A 21,970-nucleotide genomic window follows, 5' to 3' on the forward strand; every position below is an offset into this window, starting at 1 on the left:
CAAACAACTAAGCCTGGACCCACTGATCATCACTCCTTCCAACCAGTGATTATTGAAAATGAAGAGGGGAGGCCTCAGGGCAAGCAATTACTGAGATAACAGATAATATCTTACATCTAGAGATGAATGGCACACACTCTTAAATGCCCTGGAGAGCAGGACACTGAAAGAACAAATTCTCCCAGTTCATCCCCAAAATGCTGTGGCAGGGAGAGGCAGGACCCTGTAATAGCAGGGGCCATGCCCAGCAGGACCAGCACTGTGGATGTGTTGGTCAGCATGTCCAGGACCTGACAGGAGACAAAGTGACAAATGACAGCCCCTGCCCTTAGAAAGAATTTGTTTCCCTGATAAAGCTTTGCTATTGCCAACATCCTTTGTTTCATTCTTGTGGACAGGCAAAGGTTTGATAAATGTAAGAACTGAGGGAAGGGAAAGGACACAGGGTGTGCCCCAGCTCTGCCCAGACTCAGTCAGGAGGCTGACAGCAGGCATGAGGAGCAAAGCCCAGCCCTGGTGCTTTGTACATAAACTGATGTCTGCCTGACCCACACACGGTGTTCCTGAATGAAAAGGACGCCAGTACCCTGCCCTTGGGCCTGCTCCTGTGCCTCCCAGACAGGAAGGCAGCTATTCTATTATTTCCTGTTTATTGATGGATTTATTGGATTTATTTAAATTAAATTTATTTATTAAATCGGCTGGGGCAGAGAAGGAGAGTAATCCAAGCTTTCAGCATTTAATAGCCTTCAAAGTGCTTCATATTGGAAAGAAACTGAGCAAATTTCAACCTGTTCTGTTTTTTCACTCTAAGGAAACTAATGCTTTTATATGTCACACTGGAACAGCTTTTTAATCTGAGAGTTCACGTTAAAATAAGATAGGCACATTTTATAGGAACATAAATAAATAGCTGCAGTATCCATTAAGGTAATATTTGTGCCTTGAGGCATATGACATTTTCAATTCAGAACTTCCTTTGTGGAGAACAAACAAGCAGCAGTAAGATAGAACAAGATATGCCCTGGGTCTGCATAATGCCACGGGTGAGCAGTGAAGAGAGACACCATTTTCTCTACTCCAGAAAGAGAATTTATTTTCTTATGGCACAGGTTAGCAATAGACGTGAGACACAAAAAAAAATCTAAAATTTTGCAAGAGAAAGCACCAGCTTGTAACCCTTGCTCATTCCTCATTGGTTATTAACAATTTGTTCTAATTTCAATCTAATAATTGGTTTTTATCTTTTACACTGATTTGTTTATTACAATTTTTTTTTGGCCTGTAAGGAATCCTTTGCAAGGACTTTAAATGGAAGCCTTCGAGCAAAAGCTTCAGTGAATATTTGCATTGGGGTTCCTCAAAAGAAACAATAACTTAATGATTTCTCCCAAGGCCTAAGGTGGCTCAACAGAGGCCACTGAATGCGCCCTGCTTGTCAACACTGGGATTTTCTACAGTGAGCTGCACAGCAGTGACATGAAATGCAGAGGAAACAATTCACTGCAAGGAGAAGATTAGGTCTGAATTCCTTTAAAAGGACACTTCTTGGTCTTCCCCTAATGGAAATCAGGCGTCTACTAATAGGCATGGATGTTCTCTGGCTCATTGTGGAAAACAAAGCTTTCTTTCCAGGAATGGGCTTCTCTTCACCCAGCTCTTTTCTCCCACTGCCTCTGTTCTGTTGCCTTGGCCTACATAAAAACCCCAGCTGCTCCCCGTGCAAGCCCCATGTCCTGCACTGGCCTTGCAGTGTGAGTGGGCTCTGTGTGGGGTGCAGGGTCCCCAGGTGTGGGGAGATGCTCCACAGGGTTTCCCACTTTGCATAACTGCAAAGCTTGGCATTGCCCCCCCGCCCCTCCCAGGCTCACCCAGGCTCATCCATTGTTCGACAGGCTCACACAAACAGATTCTGTGCTGCACTCACACTGTGCTCCTGGCATAATCCCTGTGAAAGCAGCTTGTTTCAAGTGTTACTACTGTTATTTGGCTTTCCTTGCTTCCCCTCTTCAGCTCTCCCCTCCTTCCATCTTACAGCCAGAGCACCTTTTATGCTCCATCACACTGTTCATATTTTATTTATGCAGGATATAGCAAGCTTGAGAACTCCTTATTTTTAAAGAAAACATATTTAACAAATGAACCATTTGAGCTGTAATATGAGGAAAAAAGCAAACGTTTTTGGAGGATGCCACTTCACTAAGTCAATATTGAGTGTTTGATTCTTTTCTGAGTGTAAACAAACAGCAACCCAAAATTGACTTAAAGAATTTTAAAATCTATTGCTTCTAGCTTTTAAATTATTTCAGCAGTCTCATACCAAATTTTAAGCTTTTCTCCAAAAACATGACTACAATGATTCTTAAAAAAGCTAACCTCTGATTATTAAGCAAATACTACATTATTCCAAGACCTTAAAATTAAAAAAACCCCCAAAATATCTAATCAAAATCTATTACATCATATTTCAACTTTTGGTTACACTTACCTCATTTAAGTTGTTTAATTGATCAGTTACTTCTTTTGGTGAAATGCTTGTGTTCTGATCTATTCTACAAAACAAAATTTAAAAATCATTCAATAGACTGGATATCTGTGCTGCAAATATCTCAAGCTTTTCATCACGTGCGCATATAATTTATAAATTACAGAATAAGTTTGTTTTATTTAAAAAATAGCATTTCTATGAAAGTAACATCGCTATTTTTAAACCCATTCAGAACAATAGTGATTTTAATGGAATCCCAAATAATACATTTAAACTGTTAATGAACTCCTGGAAACTATGACATTAATATCTGGGCTCACTTCATTGTGTCAAAAAGTTCTACAGATGTATGATCTGTGTCTTGGTGAGCTAAAAGGGTTAAAGCCAAGAAAAAGCTCAAACATATGCTTAAATCTAAGCACAGTTTGTCCCACGTGCTTTAAATCAGGAGCAAGAGTTTTCCCATATCACAGCCATAAAGAATAAATCTTTCCATAATAAAATTTGATGGCATTTCAGGCTTGCAATCTTCAGCTTTCTGCTTTTGCAAATTTCAGAAAGGCCCCAGGTGCTTGGAAATCCTCTAAGAGAGATGTCCACATTTTCTAGTGGGTGTCACTTTGCTGCCATCAGAGATGTCCACACCTTTGGTTTTCTCTCAGTGTATTGCTGCTTCTCCTCATGGGAAGAGGAAAGGAAGGCCTGGACTAGCGAGGGCCAAGTCTCTTCCCCCTGACTGTGCCCACACAGCTCCCAGCATCGGGTCAGGTGCTAATTCCCTCCACCAAGCAATGAGACTGAAGTCTGAAAAGAGCTTCCCACAGATTGAGCAGACAACATCAACAGCCTCCCTCCAGCACCCTGTCCATCCCCAAAGCAAGCTGAGGCTTTCCACCTGTGATTTCAGAGCCTGACATGGGGGTACCACAAGCTGACTCTCGACTGCAAAAAAACTGCAAGAAAACTGCAGCTGTCTCAGAGAATTAAACTTGTCAGTTCTGAAAGTGTGATATCTGCTGGCCCTTGGAGACTCAGAGATGTGATCAAACCCAGCACATTGCCCAGATTCCTTTGCATGAAATAATTAATATTTTTCTGGCCTCAGAGTTATCTCAGCAAATAGCTTTAAAAGCCTCTAGAGACCTCAAAACCAGAACAGAGAGATGCAGAGGTGTTTGTTGTAGTTCTTCCTGGATTTGTGAGGCATTTAAAGACTGAAATGACGGCTATGCCACTTCTCTTACCTAACCAGACACATTAGATAGCTACACCAGGGTGAACCACTTGGCTCCAAACAGGATCCAAGATGTGCAATTTCCAAAGGAGCAGAAATGAGTCATGAGAACAGCAAAAGAACTAATTTAATAGCAAAGAGTGAAATATTGGTAGCTTGATTTAATAACATGTAAGGAGGCAGCTGCAAGGCTACAAACAGCTGAAGAACTAATTCACTAATGAAGAAAAAATATTTAGGGTGATTTATTGCATTGAAATAGAGCTAGACATAAAGGAAAAGATTAAAACAACACATGTCAGATTTGTATACTTCTGGTATTCATTTGGATGACTCCTTTCAGGGTGCATAACAAAACAAACAGGAACTCTCCTTAATAAAATAGGGACAAAACAATTTTTTTCAAAAATATATAAAAAACAAACAGCAAAGGCTAGCAGCACTTTGTACAGGAACTGTACAAAGTGCTACATAATTCACAGCTGTATCACTCACAAGACTTGCATTCTAGTTAAAGGTAAAAGGTTTACAGCAGCCATGAAGGTTACCACCTCTCTCATTCAGGTTGATGTTCTTGCCAGCTGTTGTAGGATGCCTTTAATCTTTCATTTTACTGTTGCTTTTACACTAGAAATACTGGAGTAAGATGCTCTTATTTATGCATTCTTTGGATTCTGGAGATACTGAAATTATTAAGGTGAGTAATCATTTTTGTGTGACGAGCATTTACATTTTCAGTCTCATGGGTGCTGAGCTGATCTGAGAGTTTTGGGGTGTGCTTTTTCATTTTCACCAAGATTAATTGCTCTGCTAGGCAAATGCAGGTTTTCTGACTGTTACCAGACAACACAGGGCTTACAATTTAACAGCTACAGTTTGGATCCTGCTCTCATTAAAAGCCAATCACAAAATATCCATTAACTTCAAAAGCAGAAGGAACAAGCCCTAATTTTCCATCTGTGCTGAGTACATTAAAATTATTTCAGGCCTTAGCTGAAATTTTGAATAATTGCAGGCACCCTTGTTTTGTATAATTTATATTCTGTAAAATAATGAAAATTAACTTTTCTCTGTGGCTACTAATCAAATACACATCTCTCACCCTCCTTTATAGACTCTGGCTTTGGCAGAATTGTCCCTTTCTCAAAGATACAATAAGTAACATGTACATTCCAGGGTTGTGGATATAACAACAACAACAAAAAAAATCTAAATTCTAATTATCATAACAGAGCTCCTACCAGACTTCAAGGGGGAGATAAATTTGCATGAGCACTGTGCTGTTTAAAAAACAGACCAGGACATGAGAGTTTTTGAATTATGCACATCGCTTTTAAACCTGCATAAAATTCAAATAAAACCACATAATTTTAAAAGCTGGGGAAAATGTTTGAAGATAACCTAAGCAAATGCCCACCACATTTCTTCTGTGGAACTCAGGAACGAGCATTAAATTTTGTAACTTGCAAATCTCACTCCAGTCCAACTCTGATCACACAAACCCATCCCCAGGCTATTTCTGTATTTATGCACCACGGTGCCACGGGTGCACAGTATCTTGGCATTGGTGATGCCAGGGTAAGTCCTGCCCTTAAACCTCCCAGTGTTCTGGGGGGTGAAACTCCTTTTCCAGAGTCACCTTCAGTCTCTCCTGGCCCAAGACTCCTCCCCTGTGTCCAGTCCAGGAGCCAGTTCCACCCTTCCCACCATGAGGGTGACCTAGAAGGTTAACAGTCATAAATGAAGCCTCAGTTCCCTGTCAGGGGACTGACCCAGCCTGTCCAGAGTTACAGCAGATGAGTTCACAGAATGGCAGAACACACAACCAGCCTATCCCAGCACCTGGAAAACAGAGGGCTCCTTTCTGAGACCTTCCCAGATGGCAAAAAAAATCGTGAAATCCAAACACCTCAACATGGGGCTGCAAGTGAATGCTTCAAAAGCACACCTATGACTCCTTAGAAAGCAATGCAGAACTACAACAGACTTTGGGATGAATATAAAGTGCCTACCTGCAATGCAAGAAAAATCCATCTTGAAGGGCCCAAGGGCACTCCCTGGGCAGTCCCTGAGTGCTGGAATAGGAACTGAGACAGAAAGCCAGTGTAGCAGTGCCTGTCTCATTAGCCCCAGCCCTTATGTAACCCAGCCAGCACTTGTTATTCTTACTACAAGCAGCTTCACCCCAAGCTGTAGTTCTGAATTCTACACTGAGTTGACATGCAGCCTTCGCTGAAGCATTGACCTTCCCACTGCCATCGAGAGCTTTGTTTCAGCCCCCTCTCTCTTGTCAGGCATCTGACAAAAGCACCAGGCTCTGCTCAGGTAACTGCACACAGCCTGCAGCCCACTCCAGTTTTGCTGATTGCCTTTGAGAAGGCAAGTGACAGGAGCAGCTGTTTGTAATCATGTGTATTGTTCCATGCTGGCTTTTCTAGTCTCTGTTAAAAAAAAAAAAAAAAAAAAGCAATTCCTTTATTTGTTCCCAGGACCTGCTTACAGCTTTTATCTAGCTTCTATCAAGGCACAGATTATATTGCAGTCATATCCAAACCCAGTTACACACGATGACCAGAGCAGTATTCAGTGTAATCACTGGCAATAGTATTAGAAATTCACATTCTGGGAAAAAAGTGTAAAGATTTCTTTCCTTACAGATGGCATTTCATCTACTAAATTGATGCTAATGTTCATAAATCATACATGGTAAGCACCTCTTGGGATTGAAATACTTGTGTCACAGGTACAGCTTAGCCAAAAACAAGACACTGTTCCCTTATTTCTGACTGCAAATCTCTTCAAACCTACTCTTCCATTTCCCTCAAATCCCACAAAACTTTTCCTTTATTGTTTCTGGGGTTACCATAAAATGAAAGTACCCCATCAAACAAAGAATACACACTTCTAAGTCATAATTCTGTGGATTGTTGCTCTTCCATGGCCTTGTTTGTTCTCTGTCATGCATTTGTTTATGAGCATCCCTTGTTGGAATATCCCAAATTCAGATTTTTCTGCTAAATGGGAAATATACTGAAAAGTTTTTCATATTTCAGCAGTCTAATCCATATTTAGACTTTAAATGATCTGTTTTTTAGCTGCCTTACACTCACCAGAACAGATTTCTTAACTCTGTAAAGTTCAGAGGTATTTAGACCTTTAATCCCAATTAGGCTAATGGCAGAGCTATAGCCCCCCACAGCAACTAAATTAAAGCAGAAGTAACAACAGGATGCACTAGAAACAATCAAACTTGATCCTTCATTTGAGACAGAAATAAATACTTCTTCTCCTGTCCTCCCCCTACACAGGTAGACATGTGTATAGGGACACCCCTGCAGCAGTGTGTCCCTTTCCTCTCCTCCTAAAGACCAGAGAGCTTTTAGTCTGGCTGAGGGACACTAGGCAGGTGCAGTGTCCCAAACCATTGCTAATTTTACCAGCAGCCCAGCCAAACCAGTGGAAGACAGTGAAACTTGGGTTTTGTGGCGCTGGCAAACATGTTCTGTCCAAATCCAGCTCTGATTACTGCCTGCTGCCAACACTGGATGCTTAACCTTTGCATGTCCCACAGCAGAGAAGGCAGAAAACAAGGCAAGAAGTCATCCTAAAACTGAAACTAAGAACTCTGCCTCAGGTAAGTGGAAGTGCCCTGCCACAGCTGGGTGGTGGGAGTGTCATTTCAAGGACAGTTTAAATACATAAAATGTGCATTGTGTGAGGCCAGAGACCACATGTTAACACTTGGGTATGTTTAAAGTTCCTTATTTGACAGTAAAGTCACCTACTTTCTTTTTTTTTCCATAATGTAATCAAACTGAAACATGTCCAGAATTGACATTTAATCACTGTACTTTCACAGCACTTAGAATGGTAAATTCAGGACCATTATTTAACAGATTTAGTCCTTGTGGATAGGAGACTTTCTAAGGAGCTACCGTGGTGCTAAACAAGAATAAATAGCACAGTGGAAAATGGTTTAATACCAGGCAGACTCAAAAGGCCAAACTGTTGAAATGGACAGGTGAACTTTGCTGTGGTTGTTTTTCATTCATGCACACTTCAGTCTGGTTCCTGTCTTTAAACTCCACGTGTCTTTCATCACATTCCTTTCAAAATTAACTGGTTATTTTATTATCTACCCATACACAAACATCCCACCAGCAAAGCCACTGGGTAGGTCTGACTGATATACCTCACTCAGTAAGCTCCTCTTTACAAGAAGTCCATGGGATTCTTTCCTTGCATAAGGAATGACAGAAAAAGAGAAGGCAGGCTTCCTAATTAGAAACATTTCCTGAGATGCAGCATTTCAATTGCCCATACAGCAATGGAGGGCAAAAGCACTTTGTTGTCCTAGCTAATTAAATGCTTTTTCATTCTGCTAAAGCTTCCTTTGAGTGCACAAATTAAGGTCATTTACAATGTTACCTCCTAAAAGCCGTGGAGAAGGCAACCAGTTCATGTCACATAAAGCCCCAAAGTGCCATTGGATGGCAGCTGTCCCTGCCGTCCTGCTGCTGACTGCAAACAAACCTTGAGCCAGTGAGCTCTAGCTGTCAGTGTGCCCGGAGGCACTGAGCATCGCTGGCATGGACTGCTGCTGCCCAGACCCTCCAAGGGGAGCCAGGGACTGCCACAGAGCACCAAGGCTATCGTGCACATCAAGACAAAGAGCAGAGACCTGGCTCACCTGACAAAAATCTGTGCACAGAAAAGCAGAGCCAAACCAGACCTGAAACGGGAAATGTGTGAAGCAGTGCCTCCAGATTTAGTAAGGACTAAATCTTATCCCTAAGACACACCTTTCCTGGTCAGTTGGGTGATTTGAAACCCCATTTTTAGCCTTTTGCATGGCCATGATGGATGAAAGCAGAAACTGTGACTTCCAAATGGTTATCAGAGCTGGGTCACTTCATCCCCAGCTGCGTTACCTGCCATTGGTTAGTGCCAGACCCGAATGCACAGTGCCCTTCCAGCTCCAGAACAGATGCACAGTTGCCACAGCACCCAGAGTGTAAACTGTACACAAATGGATACCCTTGCTATCATCAGCTGTGAAGGTTCCCATTCCTATTTCTCAGAGAATGCAGCTTGGAGAATTCAGCATTGGGGGAAAAGAAAGGAAGCAGGGAAGTATTTTTGAAACTTGGCCCAGAGGAACTGAAGTTTCTAAACTAAGAATGTTCTTTCTGCTTCAGATATAAGGGGTTTAAAGAATGATGAAATTTGCATTCTTATCTTTATCCCTTTTGCTTTCTCCAAAGAGTCCTAGGTGTATAAATATAGAATACACTGCCAACAAGAGCCAGGAGTCTGAATATTTTATGCAGAAGGCAGCAAATGAATTAGCCTTTCCTCCAGCTAATCAGAAGTGAAATGTGCTGTGTTATCCCAAGTCTTACCTTGGTTGGAATCTCACGACTGCTTCCTGGCATTTCAAAGCCACGCTCTGTGCATAGTTATTAGCTGAGGATGCAGCCTTCCCCTGCCACTCTGAGAGGTCTGGCAATGCACACTCCAGCTCCTGCACAAAGAGAAAAAAAGAAATCTGAATGCGCCCTGTCAGTACCAATCCAATCTTAGCTAAATATTTTGCTTCAGGAAAAAATGCTCCATGAGACCAGATGCTGGTTGAGGATCTTAGTTATTTTTTGGTATTAATCTGGAAACAACTGGAGAACACAGAAGATAAAAGGTTCTAAACATAGAATGTTATTTCACTGGAAAACAGTTTCTGAAACCAAAGCAGACTGTAACTTTTCTGTTTATTACTTAAATAACAGATGTCAGCTTCAGAGCTAAGAGATTCTATACAAAGAAATAGATTGAAATTATTTATTCACACATCAGTAAGATTTTATTACTGGAGTATCATTAAAAAAAATCTGGTTGACAAAGGCAGGTGCAGTTCATTTAAATAAGGTATGTAAAATTTAACCATTTGCCTCTTTCCCTTCCCTAGCATATGTGTAGCTTTATGAATAGAGTATTATTCTAGGAGAAGGGAAAGGAATTGAGGGGGGAAAAGCCATACCACCCAATCTGCTACACAGAAAATAAAATTTTAAAAAAGGTAATTTAGTCCAAAAATGGAGTAAAAGAACAGGAATGAGAACAGTAGCCATTTAACTCCAAGCTTTTGAAAACCAGTTGAAGGGCTGTGAAAAGATGTGTTCAGCACATCTTAATTTCCTTACCTATGAAATGGGTTGTAATATTTCCTTTGCATTGCAATGAAAGGAGTTAATGAAGATATTTGAAAACGTGAAAATCAAAGTGGGACTTTTCTCCTACCTCTTTATTAGGTTTTGGAATCCAATATTTTAGTCTAATAGTTTAGGAAATTAAAATACAATGTGCTCTGCAAAGCAGCAGAGCTCCCTTCCCTGCTAAAGCAATGTACCTGGCTTTGCTCCAGTTCCAAAGCTTAGTTGGATGCATGGAAATCAAAAGTTTGGATAGGATTCTTCATATGAGAACTTGCAGGGTGAAAGAACACGGCAATTCCAGGTTCTTTCTGCTGGATGAAGGGGAAAGCTGAGGACAAGAGCACGTTCTGGCAATATGCCTTTGCTTTCAGGCTTGATGCTTGAGGACTTGGGTGGCTTTGGGTTGTTTCTGTAATTTTTTTTACCGCTTTTTAGTCTTTGTTACTGCTCATAAATCACCTCACTAGGGTGTTAACAAGTAACACCAGGGAAATACCCTCTGTTTCTAAGGAGCAGTGAAATCCTGATGTATCACAGGCACCTACAGCAGAGCCCTGTCTTCTACTGCGTTTTTGTTTCTTTTTCACTAAAGAGGGTGACTTCTACAATGAGGTTGCATCATAATAAACATAAACAGAGCGTACCCAGAAAATGAAGCAAAACTTGCAGACAGCCTGATGTGTTCATGTGTTTTTGCAGCTGATGTGTCAACATCAGCTCTGGCTTTTTGATTACTGTGCACTTAAAATCACAATTTTAATGTCAAAATATTGGAAGTTCTTTGACATACAAGCAATTTTCACACTTCATTTATACTCAAAATATAAAACTTCAGCATTCTCATCTCTAGGCACTGATTGTCAAGCCACCATTTCATTTTTATAGCCATTTACCTTGACAATAAGACTTTGAAACTAAAATGGTCTTTGCCTGTTAGCCAGGAAGTTCAGTGTCCTTTGGTAAATATATCCCAGTATGAATAGAGAATTTCAGGATGACTCTCTCAAGAATCCATACTCATGACTGTGCACCAAAGGTGAGTGACAGGAGAAAGAATTGGGCAAGGAAAGCAGACTTTCTATTCCTCCCCATCTGTTCTCACACTGACTCCCTGGAGTATGTTCTGGGCACATGCTTCCTCATCTCTTGAAGTCATATAAATCCTAATTAATTTGATTTCCTATAGATGAATGTTGCAGATTGCAGATGGAACCACGGGAAAGATGAAACCAAATAGCTGGAGTACAGCAGTGCAGTTGTATTCCAGCAGCCTCCTCTCTTCCCATACTCTGTTTGGAAAGGTTACAGCTGCCCCCAGAGCCAGCTCCTGCCCCCAGGGAAATAACTGCAGGCAACATGCAAAGTACAGCTCTGCTCTGGTGACATTTTGTCATCTGCTGAGTGGTCAAGTGAAGTCACCTGCTGCTGCTCTTTTATTACACTTGGGCTTTTTAATCATCAGTGTAAATCGAATAACCTTTTCTTCTTGAAGAACAAAGGCACATGACCACAGGGCTACACTTACACCAAAAATATCAGAGGCACAGGAATCACGCTTCAGCTGAGAGCCTTGTGAAACTAAAAATCCCCAAGCTGGCCATCTTTCCTCTACTTGATCACAGCTGCCCATTCCCTCTCAGTGACCTTTCTGCAATGGAAACCCCTTGGATTCTCACAACTAGAAAGGCACACAAAAATGGTTCCCATCCAAACAGGCTTTAATCCTTCCAACACATGCAGCAAACTAATTCATCTCCCAGTAGCCTCTTCTAATTTTAAAAAATCTCTGTAAAAGCAATTCATGGGCTTAGAGCACATAAGAGTGAATAGCAAAGAGTTCCTTGGCTTATCAGAGCAACAGCTTTAACAGAGATTGTGTCACTGCTCTGGTGTCACTCCTTCTGATGCCACATAAAAGTCAGGCTGGGGAAGCGAGGAGACTGCTGAAAAAGCACTCTGTCAATAATCACAGGAAAACAAGGATGAACAGTTTAATCATGATGTGCAGTGCATCCCACTTTTCTTTCATAAATGCACGTGCTCAGAAAGTGCTGTTTGTCATCTGCTTGGGAGTACATCACTTATCCCATCCAGTGGCCTGGTGGCAAGGGGTTTCACCAAGGAAGGTTCACGCAGTCACAGTATTTCATCACCTCTGCCTTCCCTAATTCAAGCCCTTGAGTCATGTGAAAATTATCTGCCTGGCACTGTTTTTCCTTCCAGAGGCTGCATATTTAAGTTGCACTGGTATTTCATGGCAGTCTAATTATATACACAAAAAGTTTCCCATGAAAGAATTTTGCCATTTCCAGTTAACCCCTTGGGGCCACGTAAAATGCCACAGAGCAGCAAATCTGTGCTGTGTTGGCTTTCATTGGGTGAGAGGTACAGGCAGGAGACACATAGGGGGCTTGGAAGAGGCTGAAAAAGCAACAGATGACCTATGAGACAGACCTTGCACGATTTAGTGCTTCTTCATGACTCTTCTTCCTGATCTACCTCTACCTGCTCTTCACAGGGCAAAATTCCCATCATTTTTTCTGTTCCGCTGATAAACATGCACAGCTCATCTCTCTGCAGGTTAAATAATATTTCCTAGTAATACAGTCACAAAAAAAAAAAACCAAAAAAACAACCAGTTATTGTTCTACTTCTGGATCAGCTCCAGAAGAACAGGTAGGAAGCTTAGGGCAAGAGTTTGACATTGATATTCCAAAAGAGACTGTGATAATACCATTTGCCATTTGCTTTTCATTTTCTTTCAGGGATTCAAAAGTACAGTCCTCACTTAGAAGGTAAGACACTCTGTCTAAAATGGTGAAATCCCATTCTAAACTTGGTCAAAAATAATTCCTAGCCCATAATATGCTTGTAGCACTTCAGAAAGAGTGCTGCAAATTTCTATCCACAAACAAGAAGGGAGGGAGAGACAAAGCAGCCAAACACGTGCAGCAAAGAAGAGATGGAAATACAGACACCTGTATTTGTGTAAGCACAATTTTATATAAACACAGACATCTGTATTTGCAGATGTCAGGTCTACTGCAGACCAACAAATCTACCAACATTAATACTAACTGTCTTGGATATGAGAATATTTCAAGTTGAGGGCTTTAATCTGCACCAGGGCTCTACCCTTTACACTGCATATCCAGCATGGCTTGGAAGCACCAGGGAAGAACAGGCATTTTCACAGCTGCTGAGAGGTGCAATTCTAGAGTCAACAGAGTAAATGTACCTGCAGAGACAGCAGCAGAGGCTTCCTCATTTCTTGCCTTCCTTAAGACCTTTTACAAAATTTACAGCTCTGCTCCCCCCAGCTCGACCTAGGAAGATGGTGGGGGGTAGCACTGCTGCCAGTATGCTACTGCACTGGAATGCATTTACTATTTAAATATGAGAAAACCAGAAATTAAGATGAAGAAAAACCATGAAATCTCTCTATCTGCAGCTAAAATACCAGTGTAAGAGATTACTTGATCAAGTAAACAAAATGGAAACTGTCTAATCAAGTGCTGCAGCTACCTAGTTTTTGAATTTGGTGCAAGGAAACACAGGAAGACTAAGGAGAAATATTTACTCATCTTCAGCTATACCCTCCACTCACTTCTGAAAGCAGTTGCAGCACAACCCTCTCTGCAATTTCCTAGCTGAAATAAACTGCAGTTACAGGAGGGTTGCAGGCTGCAAGTCCCTGGAAGTCAGGGTAGGTTATTGTGGGGTGTCAAATCATACCATTAATTACCAGGGAGCCCTCTTTGCATTTCAAGAGTTGCTTAGACACTGTGCCACAAGCCCACCCCTGGTAAATTTAATTCTTTACCTGGCTTTCCTCATGGCTTTTTCCATTTTCTATCTTTGCAACGGGTTTAGGTTTCCTCAGCTTTAAGTTGCCCATTTCAGGCTTTAGAGTGCAGTCAATGACAACCTGCTGCTTGTGCTGCTGAGTATCTTGCAAAGGCAGCTGCCTTTCCTCTAAGACAGCAGAGTTGTCCGGGTAATTTTCTTTGTTATCATCGTCTCTGTAAGAAAATAAAATTGAAATGAATCAGGCAGGATTTCAGACACCTGTCAAAACATTATGAAGGAAGAAGAGCAACAAGTCCTTAGCTATTTATGGCATATTGCTTTTACTAAGTTTAGTGGTCTACACGTCAGTAATGGATCTAAACTACTGTTAGCATTATTACACACTCAGCTGTGGAGCTACTTAAATGTTAGCTTTAGAGGCACTTCTGGGCTTCAGACATACAGTTCACACTCCCCCAAATAAAATCTGAAACTGTCCTTTTCATGCAGAGGACTTCCCCCACCCAATGATTCACAGTAAGCTATAATCTCACAAAAATATCATCAAAGACAATAATTCCTCTCTGCAACACACTTTCCTTCTGACAGTTTCTGGCTTTGAGGGCCAAAAGAGCACACAAAGGGAAGGAGGAAGCCACTCAAAATAAGGTGTGAACATCTAGAGATGTGTTTAGAGAAAACATGCTCCTCTGTAAGAGCACACCTGGTGGCTTGAACAGACCCTGTTGCTCATGGATGCTTGGTCTGGGATCTGGGACAAACGTTTCCAATCCCCACCCAGACTACAACGTGCAAACTCTCTCCAAGGAGACCTTGCTAATGTCATCCACACCCAGTCACCCCAGCCTTAGCCTGGTCTCATGCCTTCCACTGGGAGCATCTCCACAAAGACGTGGTACCGCAGTGCAGAAGGCAAGGCTGCCTGAGGAGCTGGCAGTGTGAGCTGGGCAGCACTGCTGCTCCAAAATCCCTGCCTGTAGCATGGTTTTCAGGTGGGATCTCAGATGTTAGCTGCAGATGGTAGCATCCTAATGGTTAGCTGGGAGATGACCTCTCTCCTGGTGAGGAACTTCCACAGCTGAGTGAGTCAAGGGCTATTGAATTAAATCCCCCTGAGACTTTCTTTTTTTTTTCTTTTTTCAGAAAGCATAACTTGCTAGTTCAATGTTTTCTCCTAAGGATTTTGAGCTGCCAAACTCACTTTCCATCTGTGGCCCATCAGCATCCAGATGGATGCTTGCAGGGTGCCTGTGGAGTTGAACACCATTGCTGCCCATGCCTTCTGCAAGTGTACTCCAAGGCAGTTGTTATAGTTACAGCTTTATAGCCCACGGGCACACCAAAAATGTGCACAAGTGTTGCTAATTTTAAGGAATCCTCTGATTTTAAAATCTTCTGAAAGGTTAAATTGCATACCCTAGCAATCAATATGTACCAACATGGCCATGAGAGAGGCATGCCCAAGATTACTTCAGTTAAATTGCAATTTGAAGGATTCTTTTTTTCCCAGACTCACACAGCAACGAGATTATCCTTGCACAGTTGCAAAACTCTGCTTACTACTGCTTTGTACCAGCTGCTGTACAGTAAAATTCAGTGTGTAAGCACCACAGCTGCATCTGAATGACAGGAGTACGATGTGAAGTTAAGACTAGAGATCATAATATATTTACTTACACAATAGCAACAGTAATTAATCTTCATATTGATCACACAAAAGTACACTAGATAAATATGTATTTCCCAGAAATACTAACAGCTTTTGTGGGTAATGCCCCAGAAATTCTGCTTTCCCTTGAGAATAAAGGTTTCTGTCTAATGGTTTAACAGAAGCAGTCACAGCTTCATTTGCTGCCAATGGATTTCAGACAAAGTTTGCAGGAGAGTACCTGGGACTGGAACTGCCTGCTTGATCTTCATGCACAGAGTCTGAATACCCGTCACACCTTGAAAATGAATACAAGATAATTACAGATGTTCTGCCAGCTGCAGAAACTTAGCTTTTAATAACATTACAGTGCAGCTCAAACTATAAACACATTTCTTCTTCTCGTGCTTTAGTTAGGGTCATTTAACATAGCTGCTCCACGATAGTATAAATCTCAGAGGAAGAAGAGGATTTGAGATGTTAAGTGTGCACAATTTGGCATATCATTTTCAGACAAATGAAAATAATTAGAAGGAATTCAGATGTTACCATAAAAAATACAGAAAAATTACAAGAAATTTTGTATTCTAATTGCTTATTGTATACTTCACATTAACCTCAAAAATCATTAGGCGCAACCTAGGACGTTTTTCTCCCAAACTCACAAAAATATTAACTATGATAGAGCAGTCACCCTTTGTACAGCAGGAAAAAGAATCCCTAGCTAAATTACAATGTGAGAGTTAGTCTTAAAAAGTGAACTAGGGGTATTTTTTAAGATGCCTGAACCATAATCAATTACTTCCTTCAAGTTAGAAACAAAAGTATTGTCCTAAGGCTGCCTAAAGTCTGGATAAATATGCTAAACCACAATCACTGAGAGCTGAACATGACAGTGTGGCTGCATGGCTGAGCTTTGTAGGATGATTTATCCTGAAAAGCCCCCGAGCAGTCTTTCTTCAAATAAACATGCATCCATAAGCATGCACTCCTCAAACATGCAAACACCAATCTTGGCATTGCTGGGGTAAAGTCAGAGCCCTTTTCTCTCCCTCAGTTCATACTCACAGGGCACAGACACTAAGGAGGGCTGGATTCCTTGAAGTTTTCTGGCAGAGGAATCTCTTCATTATAGGGGAAGCAGCCTGTACTTGTGCTGACTTGCTAAATTTTGAGAACTGCCCCACTTAGAAGAGAGTACATTAAGTGACACATTCACAGCTCTGCACTGCAATTTGATGGCAAGGGTTTTAATATATTCCTCTTCCCCACCAGTCTTCTGCTGGTGTCTATATCAAAAGTCAGACTGCAGCAGAAAATATTTAAAGGGCCACTCAAGTGTTTAGACTTCCTGAATACATCAGCATGTGCATGAAAGCATTTGCTGCTCACAACTGGAGCAGAGAACTACAGTGGCAGATCACCCTAATCATACAACATTTCTGCAATGAGTTCAGCTTTCCCCACATGGAAAAGTAGGATGATGGGTGGAAGACAGGGCTTGATGTGCAAAATGGAAAAATTTACAGTAGAAGTCTGGTTGCCTCTGGAAGCCAGTCACACCTTCCCCTCTGGCCAATACCTGACTGCTTCACGGGAAACAGCAAGGGGTGGGCACAGGACACACTGGGGGTTTCAATAAGGAAGCCCAGTGCAAAAGGAACCAGGAACCTGGCTGCAGAACTAGAAGGAATATTTCAGAGGGATGAAACAACAGAAAGAAAATTCATTGTGAGGAAACGGTGCCAGGGTCAGAGCTGGATGGACAGAGCTCTCGGCACAGACACAGGAGGAGGAGGAGGTGCCACCAGGTGGGGTGTGCACCATGGGCCAAGCCGCGGCCAGCAACCTCCAGGGACTCCCCAAAGGGACAAACTCTCCCTCCTGGGTGTGCCTCAGAGAGAGGAGGTGGGAGGAAGCAGCTCTGCCACCAGTTTTGCAGCCTGCTCCTCTCACCAGTCACCTCACCTGGCTGCCTCCTGTCCTGAAAGAGCACGTTGGCAATGGGCAACACTCTCTGGAGGGACAATGGAGGGCTGAGCACAAGTCCAGTGGCCAAGCCAAGTCCTGTTAAGGAGCCCTGTCCTTGACTGGGGGAACTGAGCTGGCTGTAAGGAGGTGATCTCAAAAGGCACAGGTCCTAACTCAGCATCCAGCAACAGACAGAAGTCATAAAACAAGACACAGCTTATAAACCATGTGAGTGTAACAAAATGTATTTAAGTAAATGGATGGTAGTAGATAGGAAAGATAAGCAATAATGAGTCAGAGAATGCAATAACCATCATGAAATTTAAAAGATTCTGAGGAGAAGTTCAGAAGCAACACACTTTAAAATTTCCAACAGAAATTTTTGTCTGTGCAAGAATAAATAACAAGAGCTCACTCACACAAGATAGTGCTTGAGGCTAGGACAAGCAGGATCTTTAAAAAGATGAGTTTGGGACTTAATGCAAACATCCATCATTAAAGCATGGAATGTTTTTACATTGATTTCTTAAAGAAATGAGTCTTCTGTGTTCATGCCACCTGTCTGCACATATCAAAGCAAACATGCACACCTTCCTTTCCTGTCACCAGTAATTTGTAAATCTTGTTGTCTAGCTTTAGCTGTATTTAATAGATAGGGCGATATTCCAGAGTTTAGTGAGTTTTTTGATAGTTTGTGGTCATGTCTCAGAGAGACTTCCCACCAACCAAAAAAGTGCAGCAGCATCTTCCTCAGTCCTAAACCACCAGAGAATATGCACAACAGCTTCAGGTCAGAAACCCAGATGGGTTGAGGGTTACATTGGGTAGGAGCTGTGTTTTAACAAAACCAGTGATGTGAATCCTCTCTCTTCAGTGCCCAGTCCAGCTACTGACTGATGGATAGCTCTCAAAAGTACATCCATTAATTATCCTATGGCATGGGCCAGAGTCAGGTCAGAGATGGGATCCCAGCCTGGATGAGTGCTGCTCTGACTCTGGATAGTTCTGTCTCTGTGTTTCTTCCAGGGTCTCTGGGTTAATGGGACCAGCTTCTTTAACTTTTTACCATTTTCACCTTCCTACAGAAGCCATTTCAGAACAGAGTGAAAACTGCTCCCTTTTGTTGACTCGACCTTCCAGATGCTCGCATGAACAACTCCCAAACCAGGCTGTGTGCTTGGCTTGCTGGGAGCTTCACACCCCCAGGCACTCTCCTTGTCTGCAGAAATGCTCCTGAAAGTGCTGTACCACTGACTTCACAGTCATTCAGGAAGCCCTGGCTTTGCCTTTGTCACAAATAAAGGCAGAGATTGTTAAATGAGGATGTCTAGATTTGCATGGAAAGCTCTCTCTTTCTTCTGCTAAATAAAAGTAAATCTATTTTCATCTGTTTTCAGAGATGGTCAACACAAACAGTAAGTGCTGAAACTGGTAAGAATTGTGTATCCTCAGCAGCTCTCAAAAGCAGGAATATTTGAGACTTAGAGAGAAGGTAAAAAAACGAGACTTAGGGAAGGCAACTCTGGAAACCAAGTTTGTTCAATCAGACAATGCTTTTCAGATATTATTGTTCACTCTGTTTTCTAAAAGCGCTTTCCTACCCCCTTGTTTGAAAATATAAGATTAAACATGAAATCCCACAAACAAGAACTAACAGCAGCTGAAATGAGGAGATCCAGTCCTTCCCCATCTCCCCCAGGGCAGGCTGGTACAACACTGGCAGCTTTTATGCCCTCCTGGGTTTAACCTGCAGCCCCACAGAGAAAAGCCATCACCTTCAGGTCCCAGAAACCTCAGGGGTGAGGCAGGCCTAGGAACTGCTCCAGAGGAATCTCTACAGGAAACTGTGGGGGTACTTAGGGACAGAGAAAAGGGGAGAAGACAAAAAATTTAAAATATATATATTATCTCTAATTTGGCTACTTTTCTGTGAAGGGTGAGCAACCTGTAATTTTACAGACCACGATTCATCACTTAACTAACAAGAACACAGGAAATTAAACCAAGCAAGCACACAAGCAAACAAAAACCCCTCTGTGATTTATTAACTTCAGTTCAATCTTTCCATATCTGCCCCAGTCACACAAAAAGTGTGACTAAATTTAAATATTATATAAAGGAAAGGAAATATAAGCAAATAAAGAAAAGCAATATATGAGAGTAGAATTCTTTAGATCCCTTTGAAATATTACTTCTCCTGTCGAGGTTATGACAACACTTAGGGGTGGCTCAGATGATTACAACTTGGCCTGCTTTCAGAATGTCTCCTGCCCTGCAGCACTCAGCAAACAGTTCACTGTCCAGCTGGGGTGTTTTGGAAGATGAGCATTTTAGCAGTGTAAAACTCACCTAATACACAAACAAATCCATACATAATTTTCCCTCCTGAACAACAGTTTGGCTCCTCACTGCTGCAGAATCTTCCCCAAAAGCTTTTGAAACAATCAAAAGCATGCAAAATTAAAATGCACAGAACACCAATATTGAAGTGGTTTAGACTAAAATAAGACAAAGACAGTTTCATTTGCAATAGTTCCTAGAGGGTTTGGCTTTTTAACTTTTTAATGGCCTCCCTTGTTCTGTTGTCCCTGTAAAACAAGAAAAATCGATACACACATCCTTTTGATTTTGACATATATAAAAGGCCATCTAAGGAGATAATGGAATTGAAAACAAAGAAATTATATTTGTGGTACTTAGACTATCTAAATAATATATAGGGGTTTTTCAAAATATTTCCTAATGATTTTTTTTTTCCTAACAATGTTTGTGGTAAGTACAGACTGTGTGTCCTTAGAAAACAGGCATGCTTGTGTTTGACAGGATCATCAGTACCAGAAATGAGCAACATTCTGACAGGAGACTCATCTGACATGGAAAATCATGCTCTTAAACATGTGTGATGTGTACCCAGCATATATTCTCCCCAAAAAAAGGTATTTCATTGCTAATAGTCACAGAACATTTAAAAGCAGCTATTTTATGCAATCCTTCCCATAGAGTCAATAATATATTTAGATTACAGAAAACTCAATCAAAATATATGATAGCTTGGGACTTCTCACATAGCACTTACAAATATTCTGTATGGTAACTAAACTCATCATTCTTGTTTATAAATAAGGACATCTTTAAAGTGTTCACTTACTCTGCTAAAGCTGTCGTGTTGAAGGACTTGTCCTGAATGCTGAAACAGAAACAAGAAAACATCAGATAAATCAGCAAGGCAGGCAGGCTCCCTGTATCCTCCTCAGCTGCAGGAACACATGCACAAACATGGCATTGCGAGGCACGTCTCTGTGTGCTCGGCTGTACCTTGGGCTGCTCTGCACATGCTCATAATCAAGAAACCACAGGGATCAGTCCTACAGCACTCACAAAGCCCAGCCAGCAGTGCCCAGAATTCAGGCAGGGGTGCAGGTAGACTGTGAGGCTCGGATCGTGATCTTTTATAGCTGTACGGTGCTTTTAATAAAGGCTTAGCTTACAAACAACTATTTGGCATTCTGTCCTTTAAATGTTTGCTCTGTGCAATTGGTTCATCAAATGCAGGATTTTTTTTACTTAAATAGGGTTGCCCTGTTTAAAACCTGGAGGTTTTCTTGTTTAGTGGTCTCTTACATGCTCAGCTCACGGCCAAACCCCAAGGGATTCTATGAAAAAAAAGCCAAAAACTGGCAGAATGGACAGTTCAAGTAGGAAAAGGTTATTAAGCTAACAGCAAGCAGTAGATGAAATCATTCCTGTGAAAGGAATAGGCTGCTGTGCTCCTTCAACAAAATGTTTCTGACCTGATGTAATGTGTTCAGCAGGGTCAGCTTAGGATATTGCAGAGTGCTGGGTTTGAGGCAGCAGTGGAATTCCCCCTCGAAAAAAGAACCTCAAATCCAGTGAATACACTCTTGCATCGCCCTGAAATCTTACAGCAGCAAAAAAGGAGGGGGAAGGAAAAAAAAAAAAAAAAGAAAAAAAAAAACCCAGCAAACAATGTCACTGCTACCTAGCAGAGATGGGATTTGTTGTTGTTTGGGCTGGGGGAGAGAAAGCAACGCAGACAACGCCTTTGAGTGCTGGTGTTTGTGACAAAGGCATCTCTGAGACGGCAGCATCCAGCCGAGCAGGGATAAAGAGAGCCACCTCCTCCTCCTCGTCCTGTGCCCGCAGCAGCAGCTTGTGCCTCTGCGTGGTGTGACACGCATTCCCAGGCAGCAGTGGCAGCCAGGAATCACAGCCTGACAATCGTTTTTCCCTCAGCAGCAGCACTAACAATGCATCGCATCTCCCCAGCCCCCCTGCCTCTCACACACTGCCCGCTCCATTCTCTCTTGTGTTTGTACATATATGTCAGGGTGGATAATGGCATGAATTACCTGGGCATCAGAATATCACAGCCAGGCTGTAGGTACCTCTGCCCTTCAGAGAGCAGGTTTTGTGAGAGGAGGATGAACAGAAAAGCTAAATTTAATAGTTAGCAATTAAATCCTGCGTTAAAACTGAAATTTCTATTTTTTTTTTCTCCTCCTGTTACCAGTTCTATTGCTCTGACTATGCAAATATAAATTTCTTTATTGCTATTCTAGAACAGCAGCTGAACAAAGGTATTCTTCTAG

The 21,970-nt window shown here is 41.8% G+C and overlaps 1 protein-coding gene across 8 annotated transcripts in view; it reads right to left on the reverse strand.

The window, feature by feature from the left end:
- FAM13C (family with sequence similarity 13 member C) overlaps positions 1-21,970 on the reverse strand; it is a 120,364-nt gene that overhangs the window by 26,027 nt on the left and 72,367 nt on the right. For 7 of the 8 annotated variants that reach the window (XM_033066541.2, XM_033066540.2, XM_033066547.2 and 4 more), the window contains exons 7-11: positions 20,509-20,547; positions 15,631-15,687; positions 13,755-13,953; positions 9,125-9,246; positions 2,489-2,552 (exon numbers count right to left, since the gene is read on the reverse strand). In XM_033066541.2, the coding sequence (XP_032922432.1) occupies positions 2,489-2,552; positions 9,125-9,246; positions 13,755-13,953; positions 15,631-15,687; positions 20,509-20,547 (481 nt within the window). The remainder of the gene's footprint in view (positions 1-2,488; positions 2,553-9,124; positions 9,247-13,754; positions 13,954-15,630; positions 15,688-20,508; positions 20,548-21,970) is intronic. The other variant, XM_033066542.2, reaches the window with a different exon arrangement.

This window comes from Catharus ustulatus, chromosome 8 (assembly GCF_009819885.2).
Source record: "Catharus ustulatus isolate bCatUst1 chromosome 8, bCatUst1.pri.v2, whole genome shotgun sequence".
Lineage (NCBI taxonomy): Eukaryota > Metazoa > Chordata > Aves > Passeriformes > Turdidae > Catharus > Catharus ustulatus.